This window comes from Melozone crissalis, unplaced genomic scaffold, assembly GCF_028551555.1.
Source record: "Melozone crissalis strain CALT ecotype California unplaced genomic scaffold, PUWL_Pcris_2 ptg000391l_1, whole genome shotgun sequence".
Taxonomy (NCBI): domain Eukaryota; kingdom Metazoa; phylum Chordata; class Aves; order Passeriformes; family Passerellidae; genus Melozone; species Melozone crissalis.
In genome coordinates, this window is record NW_026536130.1 from 146,263 (window position 1) to 168,930 (window position 22,668).

General features: G+C 40.5%; 1 protein-coding gene across 1 annotated transcript in view; it reads right to left on the minus strand.

Moving 5' to 3' along the window:
- LOC128950064 (inositol polyphosphate 4-phosphatase type II-like) overlaps window positions 1-22,668 on the minus strand; it is an 82,002-nt gene that overhangs the window by 50,984 nt on the left and 8,350 nt on the right. Inside the window, exons 2-5 of the mRNA XM_054294942.1 lie at window positions 15,627-15,757; window positions 12,483-12,587; window positions 9,142-9,250; window positions 3,808-3,985 (exon numbers count right to left, since the gene is read on the minus strand). Of these exons, the coding sequence (XP_054150917.1) occupies window positions 3,808-3,985; window positions 9,142-9,250; window positions 12,483-12,587; window positions 15,627-15,757 (523 nt within the window). The remainder of the gene's footprint in view (window positions 1-3,807; window positions 3,986-9,141; window positions 9,251-12,482; window positions 12,588-15,626; window positions 15,758-22,668) is intronic.

Here is a 22,668-nt window from a genome sequence, read left to right on the forward strand (position 1 = left end):
CAGCACCTCCCTGGAACTCCTGAGAAGATTCCTGGAAGTCTTTTCTCCCAGTTTCTGCATTTCTTATCCTATCCCTTTCTTCATGCTACCTGTTCCTCTTTTGCACCCACTCCTACTCAACTTCTTTTTCTTGCCTTCCTGTCTCAAGACCCTCTCAAAAGTTTACAGATATTTAAGACAGAAAGGCTCTAAAAAATTAATGGTTTTCTTAAGGCTCCAGCTGCTAGGTGAGGTACTTAAATGAGAAGTTTCTGCCTTTCCCATTTTCATTATGTTTACCAAAAAAATGCTTTCTGAATTGTTTCACATGGACGGGCTGAAAATTTTACTCCAAATAAATCTCTACAGTTCTAAAAATAAGAACTGCAGGCACATCTAAGAAAAATTATTGATTTTTTAAAACCAAAATCAGACCTGACTTGGGATTCTTTAGACTTGGCAACGCTACTCATCTCCCTGGCGATATTACCAGACCCATTCCTTCTCCTCATTACCAACTTGGTGCCTGAGGGAAAGGCCATTTTTTAACAGTTTTCTCAGGACTGTCTCCTCGTTGTCCTGAATTGCTCTGCAGGACAATTGCAGTTTTCTACATTTCCAACCCAGATGGTGCATGCCTGGAGAATGACTTAGTCTCTGGGGAATAGTGCTATCACACCCCACCATTCTTTGCCTTACCATGGCACAATGAGATTTGAGGGGTTGTGTGGTAACAGCAAAGCTCCTCTTCAACACTTCTACAGTTCCATAGCAAGAGAGTTGAAACTCCATTACTTGTCTACCCTTAAAAACAGCAATATCATGGTTTTGCTGAGGTTTAATATCTACCTTCCCCACAATGTCTGTTTGAGAAAATTTCACGTTTCTGGTTCAGAATAACGCTCAAAAAAACTTTACATTTCAAAAAATTAGGAGAATTGGATAGCTTGATGTAAATAATGCCCACTAGGACTGCAAAGTTTAAGTAATATAATTGAATAGAAATATTTTATAGGGAAATTTAGTTTTTAAAAGAAAATCAGTACAGAAGTGCGACTCCATTTTTCATGCAGCAACTCAAATAATTCTGTAATTAAATTCCATTCAGAGATCCCATTGGTTTTACAGCAGTCTATGTTTTAACTTCACTTTCTAACAGCTCAGTACAGCTAAATTTGCAGAACATCACTATTTATGAAACTGCACTGAAATCACAAAACCAGTCTATACAAAGAAATAAAAACTCTGCAAATTCTTTCAGATACTCTACTAAAGAGTATTTCTGCAAACAAAGATAGGCATAGCTGGAAAATTAATTTATCAAGCCTGCTGCAAGCTGCAAATGCTGATACACTTGTCGATAGCTAAAGGCTTCCTTAATCAACTAACAAAAAGGGATGATAAAAGGTTAGTCTCAGGAAAACACTACAGGAAACTGTAAATTATATATGGAGATGCTTAACAGGAGAAAATAAGCTCCTTTTAAGAAGCAGCAGTGGAATTATTTGATTTCATTTTCCACTTTCAATCCATGCAGCCAGTCCTTCCATTTCCAACATGAACACTTTAATGTAATTCACATTATTGATAATTCAGATTTACTCACTGCTACCTAATAATTATAGAAAGAATTCTTATATATACCAAGTGATATGTTTTTTAATAAACTTGCAGAATTTAATCACCAGGCAAATAATTTTTATGGCTTCAAACAGATGTTTACTTTCTAAATATCTATCCAGTTAAAACATCAGAGCATTTATTTTTTACATACAAAAAGTGCAGGAAAGATGGAATAGCAAAGCACTACATATGCCTCAGGAGCACAAGCAGATATCATGTCATTATACTCAGCAGAGCATGTGCTACTCTGTGTTAAATGCAAGCAGGAACACTCTGGTAGTCTTGGTTCTCCAGTACTGTACCAGACTATACAGACAGAATATTTCAAGACAGCAATATAAGGCTTTGAATTAACCATGAGGGATCTAATTTCAGTATTGTGTGGGTTCACTGAGTTTAGGGCTTTGAAATTGTATTTCTCTTTCCTGAAGCTGTTTCTTGGTCTCTCTTCCCCATCTCTCCTCCCCTCTTTACAAGCAGCTGTCCCAGCACACTTGCTTCCTCAGCAATCCACCCTATTTCTCTATTGTCCACCTTTTCCTAGGAGTGCATTTGGTAATAGACAGGGAAGCAGGTATTGAACCACTCCTGCTGCAGTTGTTCAGACAACTGGATTTGTCTCTTCCAAGCAAAAGGTGGAGGCTAGACAGACATCCAAGGAGTACATGGGGTGAGACTCCTTCTTCTGGGAACCTGAGCTCATGCACTAACAGCAATTTAATCCTGGTCCTGAAAAGCTGATATGAACACACTCAACTAAGCCACCAGCTATAAATGTAAAATACCTAAGGCTTTAGCAAACTGAATGAATTGTCTTTTTTGTCCCCTTTTTATAGCCAGAGTCTCTAGCGAGCCATGGTTCAAGCAGTACTTTAGTACCATGGCTCCTGCCTCTGAAATCATCCCCTCCTCCTGTCCAGAGGCCAATGGCAGAGAAAATGCACATTGCTCAGCAACCACCCCTTGGATCTTCAGAACAAACCCTTCTTTGCCTGATTGGCTTTGCCTGTGCATACAGATTTCTTTGAACTAACCTCTAACAGAGCAGCTTCACTCTTCTATGCACAGCTAAAAATGCCCTCCTGCATCCAGAGGTACACCATAATCACTACAGTCCCCCTCCTTAAATTCCTCTGTTTCATTTCCAGGCTGAATTCTGCCTTCTTCCATCACCCCTGACGCTCAGAGCGACTCCACATTCTCAGAGCGAGTGTGGATTCACACATCTGCCGCTGAGAGCGATGTTCCTCTCCCTAGTGCTCTTCTGGAATGCCTTCCCAGCAAGTGGCCAAGCTCAATATCAATATTTGAAACCCTCCTATGGCACGAGGAGCTGCTGGGGTAATGGTGCTCAACAGACCAACAGGGCTGTCACTTCCCAATAGCTGAAGATGCATGGAAATGGTTACTGATCGTGTTATTGAGCCATACTGGGATCATACTGCTGAAGGGATGGCCCGTGGAGAAATGGGAAACTCTTCACAAGCTCTCGGGTCACAGAGTTCATATTGTTATTCATATAAGGGCTCATATTTTTATAGGGTAACATATGCTGGGAAGCACTACAGGCTTCAGCTAATCTCCATTATCAGTCTGTGAGACCAGCGGCGAACATTATCTTCTCTAATTTAGAACTAAAGGAACTAAAATGAGGAAGAGGTTACAGCTACAGACAGATATAATAGGAAAAAGAGAAATAAACTTTGAGATCTCCTAGAGCAAATTTCCCAGCTTCTCCTTCCAGGCTGCATCACCATTTCTGATCATGCTGTTATTCTAAACCTTATACACCAACCTGGCTTGAACTACCTCCCATAACCAGCAGCTTGAAATATCATAGAAAGAGAATGAAAAAAAAAGACTTCTCATACTACAAAATTATTTATAATTGTTGATATTTTCATAAACTCCACTATGTAGCCACTAGAGGATGAAGAAGCTACATGAAATTAAATTAATTACACTTTTTAATAAAGCAATCTTTATAGATTTCATTAACTTTCTATACGGAAGGCCTACAGAAATGCTAAATAACATTATTTTTCTAATAACAACATTTTGATGCTTATTTTAGCTGAGTTTATTTAACATTTCCTGATGCTGTGAAAGTCAAATGATGCAGAAACCCCCCCCCCCCCTTCCTCCCCAGCAGTTAGAGAGACTTGGTTACTCCATTTTCCATTGCAGTGAGGATTTGAATCTTACTTTTTCTGAAAGCATCTTTAAAGAGTTCTTCAAGCTGTCTGGAGAACGCTGGCTTGCAGAACTGAGCAGCAGGTCTGCATGGCTTGATATGAGAGGCTGCAGATGACTGATGTTGCTGAAAACTTCTTTTGCCTTGGCTGTGTTTTCAGGTGAATAGTAAATACACTGGTATCCAGTGCTGTGATAACAGAGAGTCACATCATGTCAAATTCATTTCTGCCATTAACAGCAATGCTTATGGTGCTAAAAATCTTACCACTGCTTTTGCAAAAAAAAAAAAAGCCAGATGCCTGAACTTCACAGACACCACTGATCCTGCATTTAAGGGTAAAAACAAACCTTTCCTTGAACAGTAAAAGCATAAACGGCATGAAACAGCCCACCACCACATGCTCCAAGTAATACAGTGCAAAATTCCTTTGAGTGGGTGATCTGAACATAAACCCCCATGTTTTTATGTGTTTCTTTTAAACACTGTAATTCTAGAGACAGAAAATATTTGACAAAGTCAGGTAATAATATCAAAGAGCATAAGGCTCCTTATTCTTCCAACTGAGCTCCCCAAAAGAGAATTGACTGCCTCACCGAGTCTTTCCAAGTGGGCCATTAAGGTTGAATTGATCAGTGGCCCACACTGTGTTTTGATTGGCCTCAATGATGTCCAGGAAGAGACGATAAACAGAGTTATCTCCAATAAAGAACAGGCATCTGATTTGCAAGAAGAGACCCAGCAATGGGTGCGGAAGTGAATTACTTCAAAACCACACAAATGCACACTGCAAACTTCCTACTGTCCACTGTTCAAACTACTGCAATTATTTTGCAGGACTTCTCCTATCCCTCTTTCTTCTTTTCCTCCCTACAAATTATGCAATATCCTCTTACACCACTGTTCTCAAACACCACTTCAGACAGCATGCACACACCCACTGGCTCTTGCCTGCAGCCCACAGCTCCTCACCTGAACCTCTGGTACGTAACCCTTCCTTTTATAAAGCCCTGGTTTAGTCTTTCAGAGAAACTAACCAAAATCTTCTGCAGCTTCAGATTAAAACAGGAAAAAAAGAACCCAAGCCCCTCCTGGCACATCACCAATGCCAGAGGAATGTACATGCTACTCCCAGCTGGTACTGTTTGTATCTCCCTTCTCTCCTTTTTGTCTGAAGTATTTCAGTCCCTTCAGCCATTTCACCACTTTCTTTCTTTCTTAATTTGGCATACCAAGACCAAATACTGACACTTGTTCAATCCTCTGAACTTTATGCATTCGCTTTCATTTCAGTCTTTGTCCAGATCTCTTCCCTACCCCCAGTTCCCCTTTGTGCCTTTTATTGAGTGAATTCTAGTTCCTTCTCTTTAGTTTTCTACAAATTAGAAACTAAATCTTGATCAGTCCCTTCCAATTCAGCATTTTCTATGATTCTGGCAAATAAGGATAGCTTCAAGCAGTTTTAAAATGAAGGCTCTTGCTTACATATTTTGCTGAGGTATACTCTCAATACCCAATTCTAATTTTCTATTCCCCAATATCCATTCTATTTTTCTGTCTTTCACCAATGTCTTCATTCCTAGATACAATTCTTTGTAGAAGCAATCAGGATTAATGGCATATAGCTGCCATTACTACCAGCCACATCTAAATTACGACGCATCTCCAACTTACATGAGCTACTCATGTCTACTAGACCCATGTCTAGTAGAAGTCATAATTCTGAGTATTTCAGCAAAGTGAATAATATAAACTGTCCCTCCTAATGAATTAGGAAAAACAAGCAAACCTCTGTCCCTCTGAGTAATCAAGAAACTGCCACAGTTCTGCCTTTGAGGTGGAGAGCCTGTTAGTGAGATGACTTCCAGAGTCAGATCTGGCACTACATCCACTGGAACCCTCAAGCAGCAGGCTCAGTGGATAGGGCAGGGACAAAGAGCAACAGTCTATGTTAATTGCAGTGAAGACATAGTCTTAAAAGTCTTGACACTTCTCTAATTCCCCATCAGGCTTTTCCCTCCCTTTATCAAAAAGTCCTTTTTGCAGGCTGAATCTGGCTAATGCTGTTATCAAGTTCACTCCTTTCTGGGATTTCCCTCAGTCTTTAAATCCTAGATAGTTTTCACTGATCTCCCACAGCTCTAGGCTTCACTGAATATTGCAGCAGAAAAGCTACAGACACCACTTGTAAGAAAGAGGGCAGTGACACCAAAGGTGTGGGCAGTTCTCATTGCAATTAAGTAAATCATAGCTTTTAAGTAAAGGAATTAGTGAAGAGAGAATGACTCTTCAGAATGAAGTGCACTACCAGACTGGTAATTATTTGGACAATTTAAACATTTTCAGAACCCTAGAAAGCACGACACAACTTCAAATATTTAGTTCCTCTCATAATTTGAGAGCAACTTTCTCAATCCCCCTAGAAGAATGTGTAATTATTTTTCAGAAACAACACGTTTGAAGTTTCTAACTGTTGTGTTCACACTGCTGCATGTATGACTAGCTGAGGTTTTCTGTGGCCTTAGCCTTCACAAACAGATATTCCCACTCACAAGTAAGCGACATTCCCTCCTCTGCAGCTACTTTTAAAGCTTAGTGCTGCATGCAGCTCTGGTATGTAAGCACTGTTAGGCAGAAGAGAAACTTTTCACAGGTGTCCTAAGGCACAAACTGCATGAAACTTCTGCATTAGGGTAAAGGCCGCATGGGTAGGTCCAGTGCAGAATAGCAGCAGCATAATGAAAACATACCTCTCATATGTAAATTATGACTCAGGTACCTTTTGAAAACTGTATTATAATGCTTTCTGGGAAAAGTTTGAAAGCTTTCACTAAGCATATAAAACCACACTTGACCATTTCCATATATTGGCGCCATCATTAACCATAACCACATGACTGTCAGCGGTCATTTCAGTCCTAAACTTGCTTTATGGACATTCTTCAGATCACATACCAGAAACTTTTCACTTAAAAGAAAAGCCTTTCTTGCTCTCATTTCAGGTCCTATTTTTTTTTTATAATGTGCCTTTTATAAAAATTGGATATGACATTCCTGATGGTAATAAATGAGAGAAGAATTGCAAAGCCACTGTATTTTTGTAAATATTATTATACAGGACTTTCCCTTTGTGTCTGCACAAAGATTGATATTCTGTGTAATAGAAAAGACGCCAGAACTATCTTCACATACACATTTTCCACATTCTTCTGCTTGATAAACTTTCACAAAACATATGTCTCAGTCTTGTTTTTGTTTTGCAACTGCAAATGCTACCAGATAACTGTTTCTCTTTGTCTGCAAATTCCACAAGTCTAAGACTGCGCAAGAAATATATTGCAATATGCTGACACTGTTGAATATTTTGATAAACTGCTCTAATAATCAGACTGAAGGTCAAAAACACGCAAGGCAATTCTGTCACATCTAGACAGCTGCTAGGATTGGCTGAGAACTAGTCTCTTCCCACGTCCTGCATTAGGTCTTCAGCTCAGTTAGCCTAGAGAAAACGGCTGCTGAATCTGCATTTTTCCTGTTCGTTCTGTATTCTGACTGACATCGCAAGGTGTCACTTCTTCCTTCAACAAAATCTTCAGAAAATCTAGCCCCATCATAAAACAGGAAATTCAAATTGCAGAAGGTGCCCCGGGGGACACAAGGTGTCCTCAAAACACCTTTATCCAGCAAAATAAACAGGTGCATGCAAAGTAGCACTGTTGTCGCCAGAGTGAAATAAATTTGTCCATTATAAGATTGAGAATGTAGTAAGAAATGGTTCATTTTCTGAAAGGTGAGCACTGTGAGAACTGTAATGCTACTTTATATCATATAACTTTAAAGGATTATGTCTATTATATTATTTATATCTAGCGGCTTCAGTTATAAATTTTTATGATAAAAACCCACAAATCACTATTGCAACTGCATTAATCAGATAGTAAAGGAGAAAATACTTTAAGAAGTGTCTTCAGACATTTTCTTCAACAGAAAACATGTACTTTCTAGGCCCTCATATGATGGGGATGAGGCTGCCCATACCAGTTTGCTGACAGCAGAATATTAACACCGAGTTTCTCGATGCGTCTTATGTGATCAACATGATGTACGTGTTTCATTGGCAGGTTTCAGCATCAGAGGTGGTCAGGGAAATGAAAGCTTTTTGAAGATTTAACAGGGTTTTTATACTGTGTAGGGCAAGCAAGACCCCCTCAATAATACAGCTTTCAAAGCAACTAGATCTGCTGGGTTTTGTTTGATGTTAATATTAATGCCAGCTCCTATTCAACCTAGAAGTCAACAGAAGAATTGAATAATTTCCCTTTTATTCTCTATGATATTTTATCCATGAAACTTTTTTGAGCATTGACTATAATGGAATTAATTTTCTGTGGACTGTCATGGTAATTTAGATCAGAGCACTCCCTCCCTGCTTTCCCTTTGGAATGCTGTAACACTGCAGTTGGCACCATCAGCTGGAGCACTGAGCAGTCACAACTACTGAAAAAATCTGAACAGCCACAGCAACAAACACAAATACATCCAATTCTTAGGAAAAGATGTGACTAACACTTTGGCGCATGTTCAACAGTGAACAAAGCATTTGAGCTCCACAATAAACTGAAACCTTTATTTTTGATTAGTCTTATTTTGGCTTTCTGAAGAATAAGAGTAGTTTGTTTTTTCACAGCGTACTAAAAATACTTCTACCTTAGCATACACCCAGGCCTGTCAGAAATAAAGCTGCTACCTTAAGTTACAATTTCTGTATTTAAAAATTGTCTACAGATACATTCCTCTTAGCACAAGAATTGCCAAAGAGATCGCTCATTCTGAACAGCAGGTTTTCAAGTACTGATATACCTCCAGCTTCCTAAAATACAAGGAAAAAAAATCATAATTTTGAACCATTAAGGTTGCAGAGGACCTCCAAGATCATCGAGTCCAACCTTTGACAGAACAACCCCCATATCAACTAAACCGCAGCACCGAGTGCCGAGTCCTGCCTTTTCTTGAGCACTTCCAGGGATGATGACTCCACCACAAGTCCCAATGCACAAAAACCCTTTACATGAAGAAATCCTCCCAACCTGAACACCCTGCAGCACAGCTTGAGGTAATTTCCTGTGTTTACTCAAAATTGGTCTTAACACAAGAAGTAGAGCGTGTTTCAATTTTCATCAAAGCAGGGGAAAAAAGGGGAATATTTTATGAATGCAGTGTTCAATCCTACCAGATTTTAATCTTCCATTCATTCAGCAGGATAAACTGTTTTGTTATTCAGTGAGCTTATAGCATTTTAATGCAACCTTAATGGTATTTTCCCAGCTGCTGGAAAGAATACTTACTTTCGTCTTTCAGCCTCAAATTTACTCAGCAGTTTCCGGAGACCACCATTCTTAAATCCTTGGAAATGTGCTTCTGGGGCTCCCACAGTGATAACATCATACAGAGCATCTGGAATGGGAACAGAGGAACACAGACATCTGAATGCTTCTATCCCTAAATCATGGAAACACTATGACATCTATTCCACAAAAAGTAAGGACAAGTCTATATAATTTCCAGGGAATAATTGATAATCCATGTCCCAAGAAGGCCCAAGAGCTAATCAATCTTTCTATACAGCCACTGCACACTTTAAAAAGTTCATTTGATTTATGGCTATATGTAAATTATGTGCCACTGAGTAGAAGAATATTCCAGCTCTGCAGTTTACAAAGCTGACAAGTAAATTGGCCCATTGCGTATTCCACTCTATTGCCCCTTTCATTATTTAACTTGTAGTCATGTTCAAGCATTTTAGAGTCAAAAGAGACCATTTTGATGGAATAGTCTGACTGAATAATAGAGACTACTGAATCACAGCTAATAATTCCTGCATCAAGCTTGTCTCTTGGTTGAGTGAAGGCATCTCTTTGTTTAGGCATCTAATCTTGATTAAAAGATTTCAAATGACAACAAACTCACTGCATTCCCAGAGAAGTCAATTAGGCTAGTAAAAATCCCTATTCCTTTTCTAGCTTGAATTTGTTCGGATGTAATGCTACTGTACTTTCAGATATAATGGTGTTTAATGCTGAATTGGTGAGCCCTGCTCTAGGATATACACTTCTTATATATGTTTATAAACACAAAGTCAGTTGAGAAGCTACCAGAATAGGAAATAAATCATACTAATGAAATGCTTGCTGAGAAAACAATCTGTTGTCTCTTTCTGTATATACCTGGTGCCTTATGACATAGGGGATGAATTCTTTTTGTGGATATATGCTTACAGAACTGGAGGTGAAACATCATTTTTCAAAGAGCTCGTGATTGATTCTCAGGGTGGAGATGAAGATTTAATTACATCCCACACCACATAACTATTTTTTTCTAAGTTTAAAAATTTACATTTACAGTAAGTACCTGTTTTGTACCTGAACTTACTGGAGGTACAAAAGTGCAGTTCCGAATGCCTCATCTTTAAAATGCATTTCTAAAGGAAACGTTACAGGATGTTTTTTGAGAACTGTTTTATTCCTCAAAGAAGTTTCCCATGTAAATTAAAATCTAGACCTCTCCTAAAATAGAACTTGCATTGTTATGATAAATATGCCCAGAAGCATGAGCACTGTACAAATGATTCACAGTTAATGAACTATGCCTTACTTCCTGAGCTGAATCTCAGAACACATTTGCTCAAATTGATTTGAGCTCTAATGAGTTGGTGACTCTTCAATATCCACTTAAAAGGAGAAGTGACATAATTTCATTTGCCTAAGGTGAGCCTCAAGGTTCTTAAATAGCCCATTCTTTTAGGTCTTTATACAGATTATCACTAATACATATTCTTCAGCTATTAGGACTCCACTGATACTTGACAATAAGGAGGAGGAGGAGGCAGTCAGTGTCTTAAACTGGCCAGATGCAAAACAAAAACCACTTCAGTTCACCAAATCTATTTAAAACAAGCACATATTGCAAACAGAAATAAAAGCAAAGCTATGTCAATATACAGATTTAAGTTCTCTAGTATGATGAACAGAGCACAATGTGGGGTTTATCAAATGGATAAGGATACCATTGACCCATAGGAAAACAGTATTTTTCCTCAAAGCTACTCCTACTGAAAGCTTAAGCACACTTTCTCTTCCATTTCAGTACTCAATGACAACCCAAACAAAAGTTCAGGAAAAGCAAACCTATTATTATACATGTCAAACACAAAAAAACCCACATACCAATGTGTATATACAATAGATGGGATAAAAACCTATCTTGCATTCCCAAAATTAAGATATCTGATAGTGTAAGGGCTAATGACACCTCCATGGATCATTAGCTTGTTTAAATGCCACCTCCATGAATTTTTATTCTTCCCCTTCCAGCATCATTCTCCTGGTTATATTCCAGGTGTCCTTTGATATATGCCAAGCAAAGCATGAGCTGAGAAAGACCAACTTCATATCGAAGTGCTGCCTATTCCAGATCAATTAGCAATTGCTGCAAACTGCTTAGCCTGCATATATCTAATACAAGACACAGGGAAGAACATCAGTTAACTAACAGAGGCAGAGTTTTATAATTTGAAGATCCAAATTTGGAAGACAACTAGAACAATTCTAACATTTATCTCTTCCTGTACTCTTTTTGATTATCAATTAATGATGTGTGCAAAGCAAAATGGTTTTGGAGAAGAAGGGAGAAAATTCATTAAAAAGCAAAACAAAACTCCAGTACTGTAAAAGTTGTGGGTGCTTAAGTAAGTCACAGATTTCACTCAAATTCTCTTTTTATTTAGCAAATAGAACAGTGTCCTGTTCACAAAGAGGTTTTGTTGAAAAGACAACGTTAAGCTTCTGGCCCCCATTACAAACCTAAAAATCCTTTTCAGTTAATTAATTAACTTGAAAACATTAAATTAAAATCTGTGTTATCACATTATGTCACTATAAATCCCCATCTTGTTGAAATATTTGGAGGCACAATTTTTTAGTAAAACAAATAACAAAATATTGAACCAACAAGTATCTAACAGATAATTGGAAGCCCCTGTGTCCCAATTTAGAAGTGGATGTATACTCACACAGTACAAAACAGGAAATTTACCACTGTTTTTATTTCCTGTTTTACAATCTTAGATGCAGAGTGTATTAATAAGGCAAAAACCATATCAGAATGTAATTTCTGTGTTTGTAGTTACAGCAAATTTATCAGATCTCAATTGATCAACAAATTATTCACTGTGCCATTTGGTCATATATATGTATCAATATGATCTTTGATCTGTAAAGGAAGCTGCTAAAATCATATGCAAGTGGCAACAACAGAATTCTGTGTTAAAAAGAACCACAGACCATGTTAGAGAAAGTTATCCCCCTTTCCAGGAGATGTTGGAAGCTTGCAGTATTTTCACTCAACACTGAGCCAAAATAGCACATATTCTCCATTTACTTATTTGCTTGAAGTGTCATAGGAACAACATGAGCACATTCTTGGAATCTGTTTTTAGAAAAGAACTTGGAAGAAATTTAGTTAACCAGCCCCTAGTTTTCCAAGATGTGCAGTAATTGTCCACAACTTGTGGCATCAGAAGACGAGGCAGGGAAATTCCTTGCAGAGCTTTGACTTTGGATGTGATTTCTAGATTTCAGTGAAACTGTGTTTCAAAGCACACTTAGTCATACTTGGGGAATTTCTTTACCTTTCAGTCGAGGACTATGCACATGCATTCTTTGCAGATGAAGATTTATTGGGATGAATTCTAGTGTTTTTTCTCCTTTGCTACAGCTTGATTTAAAGGAAGAACCTGAAAAACAAAAGTTTAAAGAATCATTGTCTTAACCACCCAGATGTTTTTGTATTCCTTTTAAAGGGAGACAATACTTGTATGTGAGGAGTTGTCTTTAATTTACCTTCAATGGATAATTATATATTAGGAGATGAAATGTTCACTGAGTCTCAGCATGTATCCATACTGGAAGCAGCAAAGCAGCATTTAATTCACAGAGCAATCTAACTGTTTTATTCTGGGAGACAGATACTCTTCCCTGCTGTCTGAAATCAGTCTGTAGTCTGCTGGAGACAACGCAGCAGTTAATGTGCATTGTGTATATTCTGTGCTAAAACTGCGAGGTTACAGAGCTATGATGGCACTGCATTTTTCCAAGTAAGATTATTTTCTTTGAAGAAAAGTATTGTATTGAATAGGCTATGCGTTCTTCCTAGAAAGGTCAAATAAAGAAACACAAACTATCTTAAGAAAAGCTATATATTTGTTCAGAGGAGGCATGATGCCTTGGAAAAACAAAACAAAACAAATTAATATGGCTGTATATTTCCAAAACATTAGAATTTGAGTAGTTTTTTGGTAGCGTAAAGAAAAATAATTAAAGTCCGACAGCATGAAAATATAATTTACCTGAACACATTTAATACAGAATCTGTATAAAATAAAAGGGTGTAGATTAGGAAAGAGAGGTGGCCTTGTCTTCTAACTCAGGCAGCCCAACGTTCACCTAGGCCACTTTTCCAACATTCTATCATTTCGCCAACTATTAATTACTAGAACTAAAATTCCTCTCACTCAGATGGAATTTTTAAATAAGTTTTGCCAAGGTTCAGCCTTTTTTTGAAGCAAACACATAAAAAGATAAAGAAAATATTTTAAATTGTTTTTTGCTTGCCCAATCAAGACTTGCTAGTGTTTATCTGTTGAAACTGCCACAGGACTGAGCACTGAGCCTCCCAATATAAACCACTCTGCCAGAGGGCACCAACGATGCTCCAGACCAGCCAAGCATGCTCAGGCTGCTCCCTAAGTTAGGAACTTAAAATTATAATTTAATACAGATGAAGAGCACAGCCAGGAGTCAAAATTTTAGATTAGACAGGAAATCCCATGATGCAGATTGAAACAAACAAATAATTTTCAAAGTTCCACTCCCTCCCAATATCACCAAATCTGTGCTTTAGAGTTACCTGAAATTACTGGGCTTTTTGTTTCCTAACACTTATATCTTCCTGGTATATTTCCTTACAATAAAATGCTTTACATTCTCTCAAATTCTCCCATAACTGAGGATAAAAGTGTTTGCCAAAACAACTCAAATCTGAAATAGTTTTAACTTTCTTAAACATCCATTTTCAATAAATATGCTGGTAAACCAAAATTGCTGTCTAACACTAATGTGGCTTCCTCATACTTCCACAGCAATCTCTCAACTTCAAAAAGAAATTAGGTGGTCTCCTAACAGCCTTCTCCACTAAATTCCCAAATAGTTTGGTTGAGTTCAAGTGGGTATCACTCAAAAAGCCCAACGTGAGATTATTGTGCTGGGGAAGCATGAGCATATTTTGGAGAAATTTTATTTGCAGGTGCCATCTGCCCTTCTGAACAATTCAACACAAACTCAGGCGATGTTTTAGGATGAAGAAAGACACCTGCACTGGCTACACTGAACAGCAAAATGGTTTTTGGCATGCCTTGAAATATGTTGACCTGAAAAGTCTGAATTAAAATTGTACTCACATCCCTAATCTTAGCAATTTCTACTTCATAAGTACTTGAATTTCAACGTGCTCCCAACGTAACTATTTGTTCAACTACAGTATTAAATCAAATCTATGTCTGGCTCGCTTTTCTGATCTTGTATACAATCTTGTATTAGACTGCTTTGTTTTCTGATTAATGTCCCTTTCTCTTTTACATGTGCTGATTTGCTCCTCCCGGATGACCTCAGTTTCCCAGGACCACATTATTTCTCTCAAGACCCAATTAAGATGGGTCCTTTAACATTATAAACCCTTTAGAAAGCCACTTTGCACAACACAGGTCTTGCAGGGTTTATGTTTAAGAGATTATATTGTCTGTTTTTTAAAATCTCAAAATGTTCCCTCAATATCTTCCTGAATGTTATAATTATTACATTGGATCTGTCATTATCTGTATTTATTGGCTTGTTTACGACACTTTATGGAGCGCTTTCAAGATTAATTAGGCAAAGATTGAAAATACATATAGATACTATTTAAAACAGAATCAGGAAGTGCCATACTGGGCTAGACAGTAGATGCCAAAATTGGAACTGGGATATTCTGATGATGACAAACAATCATAAATACAAGAAACGTCACTTCTGCCAACAAAATGGAAATAATTATACAACATTTAGTGCAACACAAGAGCTTTTTCCCCCACCAAATATTTAAGCAGCTGACCGACTGCTTTCAAAAAGGTGACTTTCAGTTAGAGACTGGTTTTTTTTAATACACTCAAATCGGATTTCTCCTTTTCTGTGACCAAGATCTCTGCATCCAGCTCTGGGCTCCCAGCGCAGGAGGGACACAGACCTGCTGGAGTGAGTCCAGAGGAGGCCACAGAGATGCTGATTGGAACAGTTCAGCTTGGGAAAGAGATTTCAGGCTGATGCAATTGCAACCTTACTGCCTCAGTACCTGGAGGGAGCTTACAATAAAAGCTGGAGCGGAACTTTCTACAAGATCATGTGATGACAGGACAAGGGGATTCAAACTTAAATGAGGAGATCTGGATTAGACATAAGGAAGAAATTCTTTAATGTGGAGGGAGGTGAGACACTGGAACAGGCTGCCCAGAGGAGCTGGGGATGCCCCATTGCTGGAAGTATTCAAGGCCAGGCTGGATGGGAGTTTGAGTAACCTGGTCCAGGTGGGCTAGAACTTGATAATCTTTAAGGTCCCTTCCAATCCAAACCATCCTTTGATTCTAAGATTTTTATGTATTTTATTCCCACTGAATATGCCAGTATTTTATAGCTAACAATCTAGTAAGCTCTGAAAGGTTCCAGATAAAATCACAGATTCCCACCTGTATGCTTCCCAAGCTCTGCCAGAGTGTCCTGGTACATGCTCAGCAACTGATCACAGTGAGCAATTACACTTTTGCGCATGTTGTCCCAGTGAGGAGCAAGCTCTCCCAGGTCTTTAAGCTCCTGATTCCTGTACCAAAAAGCAAAAAGGGAAGGCGCTAATTAACTCATTAATCTATCAAGGTTCATCCAAATTAATCTAAAACAAGTTTGCTACAAAACATCAGAAAGATTTCTAATTGAAATAAAATCCATTTTCGGACTGCTTGTGAGATCTGCTTTTCATCTCTCTTTTACAAGTAAACAATAAATTATGTCAGTAGATAATGCAGTAACTTTTGTGCTCAAAACTCATCTGGTATAAATGCAGTAACCTTCAAAATGAAATACCACTTCTTTCATGAAGGAAAGAAGGCTTCCAGGCTCCAGAGAGTTGTGCTCAGAGCAAGTAACTTTATCTCAAGAGATATTAAACAACATTGGAAAGAATATAAAGTTTCTTTTTCCTGCAAAACTTTCAGTATGGTTGTTTTGATGCACTACTCTTTGTATACTTTCATAAACATTTCATAAACACATATTTCTAGCAGTGTTTCTACAAATTCAGTTTAATCAACACATCAGCTCTCACCACATTTCTTCAGGATTCAAAACAAAATATACACAAAAAATCCCAACACCTGCTCCCTAAAATGTCATGTCCAGTGTTCATCAGGTCAAAAAAGTACTGCTGTGGTAACCAAACAGGTCACTGGAAATCCAAAAGGAAATCCTTTAGTAAATTATCAGTTTTCCTGTACACTCCTGAGAGCTGACCTGAGTGAAATAGAGATCATCTGAATTTCCTGCACAAACAAGCTTAGTATTTTGGGCTTTCTGTTTGGTTTTTCCTCTTGCAGAGGAAGTTTCTCCTGTATCTCTCCCAAAGCCATTTTGTGGGACCTGCTTTTAAGGAAAATAAAAGATCTTCAGTCAGTCTTCAAACATCTGGAATTTAACAGGAGAAAATGTTTGCAACACAACCAGTTTTCATTATTTTCCTTGGAGCATCAAGAAGAGTGTTCCACTGTAATTCTTGGAAGTCTCCAAAAAGTCTTCCAGAAGACAGTTCTTGCATACAGAAAAATTATGTAAGAAAAAGCAAAAATAGGGTAGAAGAGGTGGAAAGAGGGAGGAAAGGACCAGTGAGCTTGCAGCGCAGGAACACAGAGCTCACTTATGTGAGCAGCAGATCTGACCATTAGTCAAAAAAGCCTTAAAATGACTTCTTAAATGGAACAGCAACACACTGGTGGTGCTTTCCCCATCATTATTAGCTTTGCATTAGTGTGAGCAGTGCAGTCAGAACAAGCTCCATAGGCAGACCTCTGCTCCTGGTGTAGGTGACAATCAAAACCAGAGAGACTGCACTGGAAGCGGAATTAAAGCATTGCATTTGTACATGTTCTTGAAAATATCAACATGGAAACAAAGACACAACACGTGGACTTGCTGACAGTCTATGTTAACGATATTATTACTTTCTGCCATTTAATTGCTCCTGAAGCTGAACCAATTAAACTTTCCTCCAGCAATACAAACTGGTAATGCTGTAGCATAAGAACAATCTGTCACGAAGGGATTTGAGAGGATAAACCAAACATTCTCAGGGACCATTTTCTTTGCCAGTTTTTAGCAGTATAACATGAGGTTCCCTTTCAATTAAAATCTTAGGGCTTCCTTCTCAGCAAAGTGTGTAAAATTTGTCAGGGTATGCAATTTTGTTTATGTGCAGCGATAATGTTTTGGCCCTTAATATTTATGGTGTCTGATTTAATAGTTTTAGCAACAATGTTTGGACCTGGCTGGCTTCCAAAACTTTACTACTCCTTCTGTATAGGAATAGAGTATTCTATCCAAGAACTACATCCCTGCCTCCATCTAAGCTCATGCCTGGAGCTGCTGGTCTCAAACTGAAGTTTGAGAGTTAACTCCACTGACATCAATAGCAATGGGAATATTAATTTTAATAGGTCTTCAAGAAATATCAAATCCTGTCCCCATTACTGGTGACAAGGTTGGTATTTGTTTCTCCTCAGAAACATGTACAAATCAATGAAGTAAAAATTCAGTCTTCAATATGTGGCAAAAAAAGACACATCAACAATGCTTAAAGTGAGAGTACAGCGCTATAGCAATCTAGAGCATACACAGCGTGGAAATTTTAAAGACTACGATTTCTGAATTTATTTGCATTTTAAACTCCAGCAAAATCAAAACCATTAGAAAACAGGATTATATGGCAGACACTTCCATAGAAAACAGTCTCATAGCCTCACTTTATATCTATTTCTTTTTCTAATGAAATTATAGAAGACAGAGCATTTAAATTGGATTTATGTCTCGTGGTCTTTTTACAGTTTATCACTGCTGTTGTTGACTCCATAAAATTCTGAGTTATGAATGAAAAAAGAGTTGTCTTTTCTATATCTAAACTCCATCAACAATACTCCACAGTACCAAGCTTTATTATTATTACATGAAAGGCCTTTTCTAAAAGTACACAGAGTGGAAAAACCATAATATTTTCCATTTTTGAAAAAGTTTACAGTTCACACTAATACAATTGTTGAAATTTTTAATAATATTTTAATACTTTAATGTTAACTTATTTCATTGAATAACTTTAAAAATCCACTTCAACCAGTAACTGTGTCAAACAACAATTGTGCTATTAAAAAGCACATAAGCTGAAAATGCTGTATGAAGGCCAAGTAGCAATTTTTTATACATACAGCTTCAAAAATCTAATGATGTGTTTCCTAGTAAAGCAAACATGACAAATTCAAAACCTAGAAGACTAAGTGATTTTGGCCTCCGCTAAGCAAAATGAGCTTCTGAAATCTACTTTTGCAAAACATCAGTGCGCGAGGGCGTACACGGCCCTAAGTCCGGCTAGCTGAAGGGGTAAAGTGGCCGACGCCCCTGCGCATCTGAGGCCAGCCCCCCTTGGCGTCCTGGCCTCGGGCTGGGCTGGATTGCGGACTTGGGTTCGCGCTGGACGAGACGAGAGAGGAGGCGACCACTTGCTGGGGGTAAAACGTCGGTTTATTGAAGAGCCCACATGCAGCACAGGGCAAACCAACAGGTGGAAAAACCCACAGCAAAAATGGCCCCGAACACGGGGGGAGACAGAGTTTTACAGGGAAGGGGTGGAGACGGGAGGGGAAGCCCAGCTAACCAATAGGGGAACATGTGGGGAGGTACATAAGAAAACTGACACAAGAACTTATCCAATAAGGAGGGGCCCTGGGACGCCAGCCAACTATGACCCCAGAGAGAAGAATGTTCTCGAAAGCAGGGAGGAGTGGGGGGTGATTGACTGGGCCCAGGGAGGAGGAAAACTTTACTTATATGGTGGGATAAGGGAGGAGCAGTTATGTAACTTGAGAGATTGACAAATAAGGGGGACAGGGGTAACCGTGGTAACATAACTGCCAAAGACTCTGTGGCGGGAAAACTGGAGGGGGAAGAACCATCTTACAAAGAACAGGGAGAGAATAATACCTAAAATGGGGGAACAAAACAAGAAACTTAAAAACACACTACAACATCTCCCCGTTTCTTAACAAATAAAATAAAAAGAACGGGAAGTCCACAGAAACTTAAAATTCAGGATCTCGCGGCTGGTCCGGCCAGGCCTCGCTTTCTTCGAGCTGGAATCCGCCCGCCCCTGGGTGGTCGAAGGACGGTGCAGTCGCCCCTTCCTCATCTGTAGCTTCTTCGGCCTCCGAGGAGAGGTCTTCCAGCTCGATGGGCTTGTCCGACGGGACTGCGGCATGGTTGACAGATGCTGAGGTATCTCTGACCATTAGTCTCTGGACCAAACCGCGGATCAAAATAATGAAAACTAAAAGTACTAATTAACTCAGAACAACCTTGCAAACAGATTCTATTATGGAACCGGCCCACCCGCTGAGGCCCCAACCCTTGAAAATGTCCCCCAGCCAGTCAGAGGTTTCTTGCTTGACCTGATGGACAAGGTCTTGCAGCCTCTTGATGGAATGTCTGGCGTCCTCGGCTCGAGAGGATAGGTTCAGGCAGCAGAGGCCCTCAAACTCCTCACAGTGATGATGATGGAGCAGCAATAGAAAATCTATTGCTGCTCTGTTTTGGAGTGTCGCCTTCCTTGTTATTTCCTCGTCTGTGAGGAGGTCGTAGAGCGCGGCCGAAGTAAAATTTGCTTGTTTAGCCACCCAGCACTCTAGACAGCCCAATTCACCTAGAGCCTTCGCCACCGATACCCAAGGCAACAAGATGGTAAAGGCGACGGATTTTGAGTGTGACCAATGAGTAATTTCATCATCACAATCCTCAATGAGATCCTTGAGATCTCTTTTAGGTCTAGCCAATTTAGATGTGATGTTTGTCTTCTTCCAATTGATAATTTGAGTGACGTTGGGGGTAAACAGTGTCAGCCGGCCAAAAGTGCACGGCCCTTCCGACCAGGCCAGAGGGGATGCCTGCCCACGCCCGGTCGCCACAATTAAAAACACGCCTCGGGGAAGGGAGTAAGGGGTCCGTCTGGTAGTGGTGGGGCCGAGGATCTTTAGGACAGCCTTACACCACTGCTTAGCTTGGTATTCTAACTTGGACTGTAGCACTACCTCACTACCCCTCTCGACGGGGGTGATTGTATAATCAAACTGAAAGCAAATTGATGCATTGGTCGAACCGAGGAAATGTAACTCTGTGGGCTCGGAGGGTGCAGGATCTAGCCTGCTCACTCCGTCTCTCCAGGCGTTGGAGGAATCACAACTGGGGAGGATAGTGAGGCTCTGGGCTAGGATAGCATTAAAGGCACTTTAGAAGGCAGGGAGAAACTCGCCTGGAGAGAAAGGGATCCCCACAAGGCGACATCGGGTCCTCTGCTGCGCCCGTGTCTAGGCATATACTGTCCTGTCCTAACGATTGAGCCAAGGCACGCCAGACGTTGACTTTCCGCTGGGGGATGACCCACGGCTCCGAAGGTGGCAAAAGGAGTCCGCAGGTCGTCATGATCGCCATTAGCAGGCTAGGGTTGGGAGTCAGCGATGTTGAAACGGGGGCCATGGGGGAGATGTAACTGAAATGAGATAAGATAGTAAAAGTATGACGAATTCACAAAAATGGTTCTTCTCCAAACAACCAGTTTAAGTAAAACATACAGGGGGTAAGAGCTGGAGCAGGGGGTGAATGGGAGGAAACATGACATAGGAGGTCAAGGGGTGGAGGAGAAGCTGGAGGAGAGGGCTCTTCTGTAACTGGGGGAAGATCCGGAAAGAAAGACAAAGATTGATGGTGTGGTTTCCTCCGCCAACGCCAACAAGCTTGCCGGACTTGTGGTACTGCCTCCTTCTTAGTCCTCTGTTTCGGGACGAAGGGCCTGACCCACTTAGATGGAATCCACCTGGGGCCTGAGGGAGTGGACACGCAGGCATATCCCCTCCCCCAGGTCACCAGGTCAAAGGGGCCCTCCGTCCGCCAGGTCTCCGGATCTTTTACAAGAACCGGTGGCCTGGCTTTAGGCTGCAGCTGCTGGTGACTGCCAAAGTGCCGGACCACTGGAGGATTTTGGCTGTCAAAAGAGCAATTTAGAAAGTTAAGCGTGTACAATGCCCTTGACAGCCGGACGTGGGGGGTCTCCACCTTCATCGCCGGTTGTTGCCGGGATAAGATCTTCTTAAAGCTCTGGTGGGCCCTCTCCACCATGGCTTGGCCTGTTGGGGAATAGGGGATGCCAGTCGTATGGACTACTCCCCATTGCTACAGGAAGCTCCGCAGCTCCTTGGAGGTATACGCAGGGCCATTATCTGTTTTTAGGGCCCTAAAGATGCCCAAGACAGCGAATGCCTGAAGCAGATGCTTCTGCACATCCGCTGCCTTTTCACCTGTGTGGGCAGAAGCATAGATAGCCCCAGAGAAGGTATCAACTGAGACATGGACGTAACACAATCGACCAAAAGATGGGACATGCGTCACGTCCATCTGCCACACTTCGCAGCTCGCCAAACCTCGGGAATTGGCCCCTGAGGCCACAGTAGGCATCTGATCTTGTTGGCATTGGGGACATGTGGCCACTATCGCCTTGGCCTGATCCTGTGTCAGATTGAACTGCCGGACCAGGCCAGGCGCATTCTGATGGAAAAGTTGGTGACTGATCTTAGCCTGGCCGAACACGTCTGGGAGAGGGGCCTGCGTAACAGCAGCCGCGGCCAGAGAGTCGGCACAACGGTTGCCTTCCGCAATAAACCCGGGCAGATCAGTATGTGATCTCACATGCATAACATAAAAAGGGTGCTCGCGGTGGGAGACTAGCTTGACGAGCCTGTTAAGCAATTCAAATAATCTTTTGCTGGTGACCTCTTGAAGAACCGCAGACTCAGCTTGAGACACTACACCTGCGACATATGCAGAATCTGTAACCAAATTAGAAGGCCCAGGGAACCTCTGGAATGCCCTGACGACTGCGTCCAACTCAGCAACTTGTGGAGAGCCCTCCACAACAACATCAGTCTCCCACTGCTGAGTCTGAGGATCTTTCCAAGTCATTACTGACTTGTGGGATGCTCCAGACGCGTCTGTGAAAACTGTCAAGGCATCCAGCAGCTTCCTGCTCTGAACCTTTTTCAGCGATAATTTAAACTCCGAATTGAATAATTTGCAGGCCGGCCGATCTACTGCGATGCGCCCGGTGTAGCTGTCGAGTGCAAACTGAAGATATTCATTAGTTTGCAGCAGTTCTTCAAAGGTCTTTAATTTGAGTTGTCCTGATTCTAATTTAATTGGGATATGTATGCATGCGAAATCACACCCCGCCAGCTCCCTGATCCTCGATCTTGCTTTGAGGATCAGTTCGGCTACCAACTCCTGTGGCCGTGTCATTCTTTTGGACCGATGGTGGCTGAGAAACACCCACTCTATAATTAAGAGGGGGTCACCCAGCCCCTGGTCCTTTACACTGGTGTCCCACTGGTGTATCACGCCATGGAGATGTGGCAATTTTCTCAGTATAATAAATTT